Raw genomic sequence first — 13,700 nt, forward strand, 5'->3', positions numbered from 1 at the left:
TGTTTTGCTTCTCAAGTCTCAAATAGCAGGGCATATTTCTAACCCAATCACTTGAAACTTGCATATGCATTTCGATATTTGCAATGACGTTTGCAGTTAACTTGACAACCAAAAGAAATCAATATACGATTGCTACCGGAAATATCCACCACTAAAGAACGAAAATTTAACAGTCAAAAAGACCTTGATCAAAGTCATCCCCGGCATATAATAGCAAATGACTAGACAACATTTAAGAAGGAAAAAGGAAAATACTGCTACAAGCAATTGGCAGCCTGAATGCCGATGGTAGAAACCAATCGCTCACCACGCCATCTAATATGCAGTATGAGCAAGTAAAATGAGGTTAGTGGTGTTTATCACAGTAAAATTTCACGACGGACAATACCACAAAGATAGTGTTAAAGATCCTCATCGGTTTGAGAAGCAACAAGCGTGAACAGAGACGGGACAAGGCTACAGAGGCTAGGTAATCAGTAACAAATTCTAATGCTTTAATGTGTACTTTAGCCATAACCAAAATAAAGCCTTAAGAAAACAAAGTGATACACTCAGTAGCTTGCTTTAGCAAGTTTGAGTTGGATCTTGAACAGAAATGCAGCTTCGTGATATTCAATAGCATCAGTAGCTGAAACTGAAACACACTGATGACGATGTAAGAGAACAGAAAACGTCAACCAATTGTGGAATATGTGATGCGAAAACTGTTCTAGCATCTAGAATTTTCATTTCATCATTTCAAAGGAAAGCATAGAAGAGGCTTAACAAGAAGATGTATAATCATTACAAGTAATTCAAAATGAACCTGGATATCTTCGATTAATAGAACAAACATCAAGCATCCAATTCCTGAGAAATGAAACCACGGACAATATGATACAATACAAGTCAGTAATTGCTACTAATGGATGAAGTAACTGAAGGCAATGTATAAAACAACGACGACAACCCAGTATAATCCTACTAGTGGGGTCTGGGGAGGGTAGTGTGTATGCAGACCTTACCCCTACCCTAGGGTAGGGAGGCTGTTTCCGATAGACCCTCGGCACCTTGCTCTTGGGGTGACTCGAACTCACAACCTCTTGGTTGGAAGTGGAGGGTGCTTACCACTAGAGCAACCCACTCTTGTCAACTGAAGGCAATGTATAAATACCGTACAAATCATCAAGGATGGCAAGATTGAAATATCCAAGCAAGTAGGTAAGTTCAAGAAAGATCAAAATGTATCACTAGTTCACTTTTCTAAACTTAAGCTTCCTCCATTTTATTGCCAGTCCACAAGTTCCAAGTTCCGACTTTCACAGGCAGCATAACTTGTCTAACCATTTTATTGCCAGTCCAAGATCAATTTATACTAAAAGCACTTTGAAAATTTAAAAACTCTAAAAGGTGCTCTCTCATACTAAAACGGACCTCCTAAACAAAGGCTGTCAAGATAACTAAATCCAGATTTTTACTATAGGTGCCAACAAGGGAATGGGAAGAAAAAAGAAAGAAGCAAAATAACTCTGTATTCTTCAGATTTTAGACACTTGAAGGACCAAAGTCAGGTAAAAATAGATTTTTGGGGAATAATTTAAACGAAAATACCAAATTTTTGTTTTTCAATAAGAATTGATGGTAGATTCTTATCTATGAAAAACAGATGCCACCCATTTAACAGTAGAAACCAGCATGCCCAAATGAAAAACTTTCTTTAATCATTAGTATCTAGTGAAGTGTTAAAACATCTAAATTCAGGTTTATCTATGAGAGGTAAGGCACAATGCAAAAAAAGCATTGAAAAAATAAAAGACAAACAATTTCCGCCAGGAATTGCATCTACAATCTACAAGCAGGGGAGATCATTCATAACAGAAACCAACTTCTATGGGCACCTGCCCTAAAAGATCATATCACTTACCAATTAAATATCCTAGGCAAGTCCCAACTCTTGACAAGAACTTTCTGAAATACAGTTCGTGTGGACTATCGGACCCTGAGTACCACTTTCACCTGGAATACTCATGTAAACAGCACCTTCGAACATCCATTTGTCACTTTCTTCATTGTAGAAGTCTTCAAAAAGCTCACCACACAAAACGCATACACATTGACTTTCATCTGCAGGAACCACAGCCTCGGTACATTCTGATGTTTCATTAGAACCTCCAATTGTCCCTTTGGATTTATCACAAGGGAGGCCACCAAATCCAGCAATCCATTCTCCAGAATTTAAATACCACTTTCTTGAACTATTCAACAGTTTGACATCTGGATTTCTCAATGCGTGCCACTCCAAGTGTCTATCAAGTTTCTCTTGGAGTTTAAGTCCAAAACCGCATATGCCACACTGATGTGGAACGTCATCAAGAAGTTCACTGATCACATCAGGATGGGACTTCCGAATCACATCTGGCTTAAACGCAAGCCCAATGAGACTTTTTGCCTGTTCTTTGGTGGACCGAAGTAAGGCATCAGGGGTTTTAGCAGCAGGTTTTGAGAGAGTAATCTCGGCCTCCGGAGCCAAGAAAGGAATGGATGAGGATATTGGAGCAGATAAAGCAGGAATTGACCTGGAGCTTGCTGGTGGAATATGGTTCTGCGTTTGAGGAGGTGTATCCGAAGGAGTGTAAGTAGGGGACTCCTTTGATGCGGATATCAACCCTTTCGCTACCAATGTACTCAAAATGCTTGACAGGGGACTAGAAGCAGATTTTGGTGCATTCAAAGGCTGCAGTGATGCACCCTCTACAAGAGTTGGAGGTGGCCCAGGTGGCAATGGTGGTGGTTCTACATTTCTCTGGGAGTTATAATTTGGAGTGTTTGAAGCATTTTTGTCCAACGATAGACTAGAGATAGAAGCCGGTGGAATCCTGGGCCCAGGTGGGGAAAACTGGGCAGGAGGAAGACCACTTGGTAAAGGAGGCTGTGCACTGGCTTGGGATGACAGAGCACCCTTATCAAGAGAACTCGGTGTCGTACCTGAACTTGATTTACTACCAATAATTCCACTCTTCAAAACAGCAGCCAACAAACTGCTAGTGCTAGAGGGATTAGGAAAATCTGAAATCTGAGGAACTGCTGAATTCTGGGTTTGACCAGAATATTCAGATTCCAGGCTTTCCTGCTGAACATCATGCCTCAACTGAAGAGAGGAGGCCAAGGTAGAAGCATTTTGCAAATTCGGAGGCTGTTGTCTTTGTGAATTAACTGAAACGGCATTCCAAGATGGCATTGCCAGAGATTCATGGGAAAACTGGTTACGAGGATCAAGATTTGACCTCCTTGAGAATTGGGATATTCTTGGATCAGAACGAGAAGTGGCCTGCGGCTGGTACTGCTCATCGAGACTGTTAGCTATTTGATTAGCGTTGCTTGTTATGACTGATGGGGATGGAGGATGCTGATGCATTGGTGAGTGAGCAGAGGGAGAGGCAGCTCTGAGAGTTTCTCGCTGCTGTTGCACTATGGATCCCCTGGACTCCAAAGTTGCATTCATCGGCACAAAGTTTGGCGCTCCAACGTGGACTGAACCTGTCTGTGACTTGAAAGATGTCCTACCTATTGAATTTGCAGCTTTTGACAACGAACTGAAAGAAGTTTGATAGCCTTCTGGATGAACTGGAGCACTTCGAAGAGAAGCTGAATGCCTAGCTCCATCTAAAGCATGTGAATCCCTTGACCACATTGCTGACATTTGATTCCCGAAAGATGTTTGGCCTCGCTCGTCACCTGAAAGAGAATCAGCTGAGGCTTCACTATCAGCCCTTAATCCGACCTCCCTTATGCTCTGTGGTCTCCTCAGTTGATTTTCTAGGTCCTGCAGATTCAGGAAAATAATAAGATCGGTCTGTTAAAACAGCATAGGGACCTTTTAAATTGACAAAAAACAACCAAAAAGTAGCTTCGACAAGCAAATATTTGACTTCCTCAATTAACAATAGCCAAAAGTATTTAAATCATTAATTTAACAAAGAAATGCCTTCAGCTAGTTTAAGCATATTGGCAACCTATTATTACTAGGAAATGACTTTGGCAGTACTTAAGCCATCTTGCAAGCTAATACATGACAAATAGATCGGTATGGTAGACAAAGTTGCAAATGGGGCTTTCAGATTTCAAAAAAAAAAAAGTTCTAGAGAGAGAGAGGAGTAGCAGCTAGGAGTAGGAGAATATGCTAATCCATGCAGAAGGTAATTTCTATCAAAAGCAAAAGTGGTTCTTGATTTTACAAGCATTAGAAACAAACAATTAAGATTGAAGAAAATCTAAACTTATCATAAAGTAAAAGATTGGACGAAGCTAATGGATTTTACATTATTAACTTTAAGCAAACTATTACCAGATTTTCATATTAATGTGGATTATCTGTCCAGAACTACTACAGTAGGCAAAGCGCATGTAATTCTTTTAGAAATAAAAAACCCAGTGCTAACACTTTGAATAAATATTGGTTAAGCATTTTCTCTTACAGATTTATCTGAATCCTCAGATGCCCACCGGTCTTTAGCTGCACTGTTTACATCATCCCACATGTACTCCTCTTCCTCAGAATTCTTCCAGCTCCTATCAGTCAAAGTACTGGTTCTATTTGGCAAGGACTGTATCAGTTGTGGATGTGCATCAGAGGTTGCAGATTTTTGGGATATACTTTGGAACCCATGCTTAATGTCCAAGCCGCTTCTTTGGCTCAATATTTTACCCGTCCCAGAATCATACCAAGGTTTATCGAACCCCTGTTCCTTAATTCTCTCACCTCCTCTTCCTGCTCCAAAGGCAGAACGCCTCGACACATCAGAACCATAATCCGAATCTCCATATGCTGCACTGATAGTTTTCTCAGGAACATGCTCGTTCAACTTTTCTTTCTGAGCACGCTGCAATATTGCAATATTAAATGTCTTAGATTCCTTAATCTGATAAAATTCAAGCATGCATATCTGCAGATGTTTAATAGTTAAAACATATTCCACACCACTACCTTAATAGAAGGATCAATCCATGATCTTCCAGAACTAACACTGGTTGTTATCTCCGGTCTCTCTACGTTCTCGTTTACATTAAGAGTGCTGCTGATGTCACTAACTGCTCCTTTTGTCTTCACAATAACAAAGAACACTGATTAAGATAAGAGTATTTGCAGGAGATATGATTTACAATGAATAAATAGAAGTGTTCTTCTTAACAGTTTAACTTCTAAATGAGGTGGTAAACATAATTCAATACAGGAAGTTCAAGGCAGTGTTGTCAAAGGCGCGCTTAAGCCCTGAAGCGAGGCTCAAAACACGTTGAGCGCTTCGCCTCGCTTTGTGGGCGCTTTAGTGCCGCATCAAAGCTCTACGGCATACTTTTGCTTGCCAATGAGTGTAATCTTGAAAATGCGACCTTATACAATTGATATTTCACTTTATCGTGAATTTTTTTTTAATTTCTTTGTCCGTATAATTGTTATTCGCGCTTATAATGATTAGTCTTGGACTACATGCATATTTTTACTTTTTCTCCCGTTGCGCCTTTTTTTCATTAAAGCCCACGTTTTATTTGCGCTTTGCGCTTAAAGCCCCAACGGACCTTAGAGCTTTTTTGCGCTTTTCGCCTTTGATAACACTGGTTCTAGGTTCAAGTCCCACCATCACCCATCAACAAAATATTTCCACAAAATTGACCCAAGAAAAGAAAAATCAAGACCACAGGTGAGGCGGCATGTTGTACTATAATTAAAAAATAGAAATGTCCTCCTCTAACAGGTGCTTCTAGATGAAGTGGCTCACGCCTGCTCAAGAGAAGGACTAAGAACATCAGCACAAAAATAGGCAAAAGTACTAACACTAACTCCTGAGAACAAGTTGACATGGCAGGTTGTGTCATAAACCTTTACATTGAGGGTTCACCCATTTTTGAGAAGTCTACGACAGTGAGACCATTCAAGTTTGATTAGTATCCCCGTTCTAATAATAAGCAGTCAATAGTTCATAATATCACTAACTATTCCTCCCCAAACCACAACCAAGCTTAAACAAAGGGCAGCACGACATGTGTTTGTATTAACTATTAAGAGAACAATGTTTTAAATCTCCAGCTGGCGGAAGCTCATCTAACAGCTCAGCAGGACTGGGATAAACTCAGCATTTGAAATGATGAAAATTGGGAAATGTGACGTAATAGCAGCACTGCATAAGGCACTCCATTAAATAGATTCAAATGGGAGCACCAAGATGACTACTCTACTCACCCTGGTTGATTGCTGTAGGCGTTGCCTTGCCTCCAGATATTTGGGATTTACGTGAATGCTATGTGCAGGTCGTTGAGCCTGGGGATCAGGCCTAGATGTCCCTGATGAAGAGCCATTGACACCAGTTGTAAATCCGAGCTCCTTCTCAATTAATTGGAGTTGTTGAGGGGGGAATACTCCTTTCCAAGTTCCAAAAAGATGCCGCATCCCAGGATGTACCGAAGGTTCAACCTGTCTATAAGCTTTGCAGAAAACCTGAAACACATGAAAGAAAACCAATAATGATTAATTATGTAGTAGCTTGCAATGATGCAGCTATCTTCCTCAACTAGCAACATTAAACCAACAACAATTGACTATTTGAGGTAAGATAGGACTTCACAGTGCTCCACATCATCATCCACTCAGATGGGTGTCACATTCACAGTGCAAAAAAAAATGAGAAACGTTTTTTTCTTTTTAAAGTAGTAAATAGAAAAGCTGATAAGAGTATGTTACAGAGTTTTTTTTCCCTCAGGAGAAAACGCAAAGGTTGAAAAGAAACATGATCACGACAAACTACATATAAATCCAAATCTGACCTCAGGTAGCTTGCCGGCAAAATACTTAATATAATCCCGCCCGATGTTCTTCACAATACTGTCCAAAAGGTATAGAGATGGAAGCTTTTGCTCAGTAGGAACCTGCGATGATTTCCAGGCTAGATTAGAATGTGTTTGCAAAAGTCATTGACACTCATTGGTGCAAACTGCATGCCAAGAGGACAAAGGAAGAAACCGAAATTCCAAATAAAAGAGGCAGAAGCATTAGTCAAAGCAGCAAAGCAAAGACTATAAGCACCATAACTACAGCTCTGGAACACTTACTTAAATATTCAGCAGACAAACTGAATAATAAACTGGGCAATAGAAGTATTACTTAAATATTCAGCAGACAAACTGATTAGTAAATTGGGCCATAGAAGTACAAACATAGAAATCATCTTTGGCCAAGCTGATGAACAATTTGAGTATAGAATAAACCAGCTCAGTTAAGGGAACGGAGGTCTTATCATGTTACATGGAAAATCGAATCTGCTTGCACTTGCACACATTCATTTCACCATCTCTATATACAAGCAACATTTAAATACAAAATCTAGACAAAACATCAGTTCTACCTGAATCGCATCACTGATATAATAAAACAAGTATATCATGGACATCGTTCATTTTATCACAGCGAAATTATGTATTGTGCAGAATAACAAACCATTCAGATTAAAAGATGGAAGAATTTCAAGGAGGGGTGAAGGGAGATCTTTCCTTTATCCTTTTAAACAAAAAATAAAAGCATCTGAAACTTCATTCAGATTTTAATTTGGAAATGAATAATTTAAATGGATATAGATATGAATATCACATAGTATGAATGTGATTTCCCTGTCACTTTGGAATTAGCCGAAATTTTCTTTTTTGAATCACAGATATCCACTTGTCAAACAAGCACAATACGGGTAAGTTATTTGACAAGAAAAACCAAGAGGTTGCCAGACCTTTGATGTCTGCTTATCCCAAAAGCAAAGGCTCAAGATCAGTTTATCTAACATCCAATATTGCGTAACTGCAGAAAGCAAGATTCAGCGTAACAGCGTGCGTCTCGATTGTTGAACTTGACATGACACTAAAATATTTATGCAGAAATAGAATAAGATAAACATGATACATCCTTCATCTGACTACAAATGGATACTACTGGACCTCGAGGATACTGAATAGCCGAATTATGTTAATACACGTGATTCCGACAAATTCAATCACCAGACAAGTATATGTCAGGTCGCATGTTAATGAACTGCTTTACAATCAAGAAATTGGATCATCCCTTCACCACTCAAAATACAGCAAAGTTAGAGTTAGCCTTTTTGAAACCTATAAAGAAATCTGAAAATGAGTCTGTATTGGCCAGACATTAACCTTCCGCGAATAGCAACTGCATGAGTCATTTTTAATTGAAGCAATACAATGCTTTTGAGATCTTAGTTTTTTCCCAATGGCTCACATAATCATTCTCATTAATCATGTGGAAAAACTGCGACTGCACATTGGAATTGTTTCACAAACCATAGTTTTCAGAGAACTTTCAGTGAACAATTCTAATAGCTAAAGTTATAATCAAGACACCTCATTCACCACAGCAAAGCAACCATTTAATTTTGTAAAGTAACCAAATTTCAACCAAGATATCCTTTACAAAATTGTTACTCTATTTCCAGCTATAACACTCAGATTACACCAGCTGCACTAATCTAATGAATCATAAATCTAAATAAATTTGAACAAAATTAACAACATTGATACCAGTAACATTAAAAAACCGGAATTATCACCTCAATAATGTTGTTGCAGATAGTAGCAGCGATCGCCTTAGCAGACTGCAAATTCTCACCAGCAATAATAGTCAAATTTGTAATTATGGGCTTCGAATTAAATGTCAGTTCAGCTAAGGCAGTCTTATACTGGCTCACTAGCTCCTGATGCTGTTGCTGCTGTTGATAAGGCCCGCGAATCGAATCACTACTCCTCGAATTCGAAGCAGCAGCCCGTTGAGAAATGAAGCTCGACCCATTTGAGCTGCTCCGCTCGGTTCCAGCTTCCATTAATCTTGGTTTCTTAGGTCCTGGCTCTAATCTTGATCTATCAAATGGTCTACGAGAACCCTCCATCTCCATCAATTTATCAATTTCCCCAAATAAAAACAGAAAAAACTAACCCCTAAATTCGGACTATTTTACATGGGTTACAATCAGAATTGGAAAAATGCAAATCAAAACTAAAGAATCTATCACTTATTACTGCTAATTTCATGTAGATTTCATGAATAACGAGAATTTAAAGGACTAAATCTGATCTTTGTTTTACATACACGGAGAAAAATGAATCAAATCAGTAATACAGAGGAAGTTAAAAAAAATACATAAATTGACCAAAAGTTTGAGAGCTGTGAGCTTCGATTGGGGGATTTTGGGAAGGGGTAGGAGCTGGAAATTGAAAAGTGAGATAGGGTTTTTGATTGATTTGAGAAGAAGTGTATTGTAGCTCGCTCTTTTATATACGGGTCGGGCTCGGGGAGGAGGGCGGTATATACTCCATTCTGTCTCAATTTATGGTGGCATAATTTCTTTTTTAATCTGCACAAAAATATTATCACCTTTTTATATCAAAAAATATTTTAATTTTAAAATTTTGATTTTATTCCAAAAAAAAGTCCCTGGCCTCTTTTTTGAGGGTATTGCACTGATAGTTTAAATATTTATTTATATAAAGGAATGATAAAATTTAATTAATAAAAAAAATATATAATAATACAACAATCATCTAAATGCCGAAAAATATTATTACATTAGCATAATACATGAATTTGAAATAAAAGGACATCATCAAAGTTTACACAAATGATCAATTTTGTCATGTTAGTTATATAATTAATTATATATTATAATTTAAACGTATTTAATGTGATGATATCTTAACGAATACTACTTTGTGGACAATATTTTTGTATGTGTATGCTTCCTCCTAATACTTTGGTTGCTTTGTCTTAGCCAGAACTCTTGTTGTCGATCTTGATATCCCTCTTGAAAGTGCAACATACAATTGTTCGTGCAAGAAAATATATTGCAGTAAATATAGTCCAATATTTAGGATGTTTGTCCTTGTGCTTTATTTATTATATTTGCAAAACATAAACATACTAAAAATTATGTTTACACAAATTTAAAAGGATACTCCTTAGTTTCGGAAGACGAAAGTTGAATTCAGGGATAAGAATATACTTAGAAGCACATTGACCAGTATCATAATTCTTGCATATATAATGTTATTGTCAAAACTTTTATATACCATCAGTGTGTTATTACATAAGCTATTCGGCGTATCTAAGTTTTTAAGTAGCATGACAGACATATTTTTTCTTCAAAATCAACCTATATACAATGGAAGATCAATTTTAACTTAGTATATTATATATACGGTTACACTAACATACGTAAGAAATAATAAACTTGAAAACAAACATGTATGGTAGAAGGTCATTGGGTATTAAAGTATTTAAGTATTCTTCCTAGTAGTATTTATTGGTATCATTTTCTGCTGAGTCAAAAACTAAAAAATATTTTATTTTTACTATAAAACTTTGCAATTCACCTTTTATTTAGCTGATCAACATATTCATTTCTGCTAGCTAAGATGTCTTTTTTAATTCTATCATGCGATTTGTACAAATTGCGTTTTAATCCAATGAGAGAAATATATCTTTTATTAAATGCACTGCTATTACCATTGGGGTTGATAATCAAGTGTCCAAGAGGAACCAAATCATCTTTTATTGGATGCTCTTCTTCGTTTCTGATACGAAGCAATAAGACACTGAATACTTGATCTGTTCTTACTTTATATTTCTTGTCAGTTGAATCTTTTTCACTTGAGGCCAAAAGTATAACTTTGGCAAGTTAGCTTTTACAGTCTATGTTTTTGTCGATTTTGAAACTACTGGTAGTACTTGACAGAAATCACCTCTCAATCCATTAATTTTTCACCAAACGGTTCATTAATATCCAATATATCTCTAAAACATCGGACAATTATTTCGATCATTTGACACTTAGCCATAAGTGCTTCATCCCATATTATCAATTTTGCTTTCCTTATAAATTTAGCACCATTGCTCTGCTTTGATATATTTGTGATGGTTAATTAAGTTGTTTGAAGAGGTATATCAAATATAAAGTGGGTGGCCTCACAATAAAATCGTTGTTGGTATACCACTTGCTATTATTGTTAACAGTGTCATGCCTCTTGATATTATATTTGCAAGTAATGTATGACATAAAAATATTATTTTGATTCTGCCGAAGGCATCTACAAAGAATAATCTCGTTATACCACAGTCGACTCTTTATAATATAGTTTTGAAAACTTGTTCTTGTTTAGGATTGAGCTTTGTTTGTGCTTCCTCAAACACTTGTATAACATTTTGATTCTTAATAATATACTAACATTTTTACTTTGTGTTCTAACACTCTTTTTATCGAATAATTTATGTACCCTAAGATTTTTTTTAACTTGAATAAGAATTTTACTCATATAATAAATTTTAAAAATAATTGAATTGGATTTTCTTGCTAAATAATTAATTAAAAGATTTAATTATTTGATTTTAACATAAAAAATAATTTATTCTATGTTGATTCAGATCTTAATATTAGTTCATCTCTTGTTTTGAATATTTTAATCCTAATTATAATTTTATCCACCATAAATTTTATTTTCAAAGAGTAAAAGATTGATGTGACATTTCATTTTTCGATCTTTATGTTTGTAGAATTATTAGTGGTGTTGACTCTTACAAACCATTTTTTTTATTTTTCCCACATTTATATTCTTAAATATTTTCTTAGTTGGTGTTTAATAATTGGGTATTTTTTTAATAATACAAAAAAAATGATTAAAAAATATTATTTGAGTAAAGAAATAGTTCAAATATAATATAAAAATATATTATCGTGTGGTATTTTTGTCACGACTCAAAATTCCACTACAGGCGTCGTGATGGCACTTAGTCTCTAAGACTAAGTAAGCCGATTATAATTATAATCCAAGCCAAATTTTTTTATATATATAAATATTTAAATACTTGTGTCAAAACCAACAACGAAAATAATTCTATCAACCTCCCAAGACTGGTAATACTGAGTCACGAACTATAACTGAATACATGAAATGATCTCAAAGATCGAATACTCAATATTGTTTGATTAATAATTAACAGTATAATAAAATTAAAAAAAACTCCAAGGGATTGCGACGACCAAACAGCTCTACCTTAAATCATTGCGATCACACTTCAACTCTATCCGAGTCTGATATCTCCAACACATGGCTCTGCACAAAAATGTGCAGAAGTGTAGTATGAGTACACCATGGTCGATACCTAGTAAGTATCAAAACTAACCTCAGTGGAGTAGTGACGAGGTACAGTCGAGACACTCACTAGTCTAATAACCTGTGCAATATAGTATGCAAAAATAAATAGAAAACAAATAACAACGATGACAACAATAATCAACCAGTGATATATACAGCAGTGCGACAAGAACACCATAAATAATGCGCAACGAATAATGAATACAAGTACAACCAATTAATCAAGTCCTTCCAATATAAATCTTTCGCCTATATGTTTCTCAAATAATACTCTTCAGAATAAAATTCTTTCACATAAATCTCTATCTAATATAATTCCTTCAAATAGATAATATTTCGAATATAATCCTTTCAAATAAAAGTCACCTTGTGACACCTCATCTCATAATCATAAATATACGGGTCTCAGCCCACTTTCATATTTCCACGGTACCTCGTGCCCATATCTCTATCGCAACCGCACGGATAACTCTCGTGCCAAATATGTCTATACATAAAATCCGCAAGATTAATTTATTTTCAATAAAGTAAGATTATCATTTTTAAACCGAGTAAGAATTCAATAAATAAATGAGTTTCTTTTAGAAATAGTTGAAGTGAATAAAAATGACATTTCAATTTAAATAAAACATCAGATAATCTATTGATTTGGATGTAAAACGTATTAATTCAAAACATAATAGTAACTTCTTTTATTTAAAATAACTCAGTCATCAAAAATCAATAAAAACTAGGAATATAAATCTTCAAAATCTCGTACTAAAAAGCCCAAGCCAACACAATACAACAAGGAATACAAACACATAGTAAAATCAAATAATACATCATGGCAACTCACAAGGATTTTCCTAAACAAATAGTAAAATCAAATTATACATCACGGCAGCTCACAAGGATTTTCCTATCATGGAAATACAAAATAACCAAAGGCAAGTGCAACCATAGAGAGATGTCAACAAAAGGGCACTCCCGAGATACCGTCTCATAGTTCCAAAAGTAAATGTGCAGCAAGAACTTCCGAGGAACTGCCTCGTAATCTCAAAAGTAAATATGTAGGGAAAGCTCCCGAGGAACCGCCTCGTAGTCCTAAAAGTAAATGTGTAGGGAGAGCTCCCGAGGAACCGCCTCGTAGTCTCAAAAGTAAATGTGCAGGGAGAACTCCTAAGGAATCGCCTCGTAGTCACAAAAGTAAATATGCAAGACATGGAGACCTCCCAAGGTACCGCCTCATAGTCCCAAAGTAAATATGCAACAACAACAAAGCCCCGAGACTATCACAAATCATAAATTGCACCTCAAGTGCTCAAATATTACAACATATCACAGATTTGCACATCAAGTGCTCAAATATTACAATTTATCACAGATTGCACATCAAGTGCTCAAATATTATAATTTATCACAGATTGCATATCAAGTGATCAAACATTAAAACTTATCGCAGATTGCACATCAAGTGCTCAAGTATTACAACTTGCCACAAAATTCAACAATACATTATTTTCTTCAATAAAGAGCCCATG

The 13,700-nt window shown here is 36.1% G+C and overlaps 1 protein-coding gene across 3 annotated transcripts; it reads right to left on the minus strand.

The window, feature by feature from the left end:
• Positions 1-341: 341 nt before the first annotated feature.
• LOC104112737 (polyadenylation and cleavage factor homolog 4) lies at positions 342-9,305 on the minus strand. 3 transcript variants are annotated; one of them, XR_690057.4, is made up of 8 exons: positions 8,583-9,305; positions 6,796-6,897; positions 6,215-6,469; positions 4,964-5,080; positions 4,455-4,859; positions 1,904-3,802; positions 806-849; positions 342-634 (listed from the first exon to the last, which is right to left on the minus strand). XR_690057.4 is itself a non-coding variant. In XM_009622762.4 (8 exons), exons 2-7 carry the CDS (start codon positions 7,800-7,802, stop codon positions 1,916-1,918), a joined length of 2,820 nt encoding a protein of 939 aa, XP_009621057.1. In that variant the 5' UTR covers positions 7,803-7,816; positions 8,583-8,722; the 3' UTR covers positions 342-849; positions 1,904-1,915. The 3 variants fall into 3 exon arrangements, 2 of the variants coding, with proteins under 2 accessions (XP_009621057.1, XP_009621044.1); XM_009622762.4 differs by adding an exon at positions 7,749-7,816 and having other exon boundaries at positions 342-849; positions 8,583-8,722; XM_009622749.4 differs by having other exon boundaries at positions 342-849.
• Positions 9,306-13,700: the final 4,395 nt, after the last annotated feature.

Source organism: Nicotiana tomentosiformis, chromosome 7, assembly GCF_000390325.3.
Source record: "Nicotiana tomentosiformis chromosome 7, ASM39032v3, whole genome shotgun sequence".
Taxonomy (NCBI): domain Eukaryota; kingdom Viridiplantae; phylum Streptophyta; class Magnoliopsida; order Solanales; family Solanaceae; genus Nicotiana; species Nicotiana tomentosiformis.

What these genes read in the sequence shown, in the direction of transcription:
- LOC104112737 (XM_009622749.4), bottom strand. Translation starts at nt 8,924, where the DNA reads ATGGAGATGGAGGGTTCTCGTAGACCATTTGATAGATCAAGATTAGAG. An exon ending in TCTGCAACAACATTATTGAG is followed by an intron (nt 6,898 to 8,582) that starts GTGATAATTCCG and finishes AAATCATCGCAG; the next exon opens with GTTCCTACTGAGCAAAAGCT. An exon ending in CTGAGGATTCAGATAAATCT is followed by an intron (nt 3,803 to 4,454) that starts GTAAGAGAAAAT and finishes CTGAATCTGCAG; the next exon opens with GACCTAGAAAATCAACTGAG.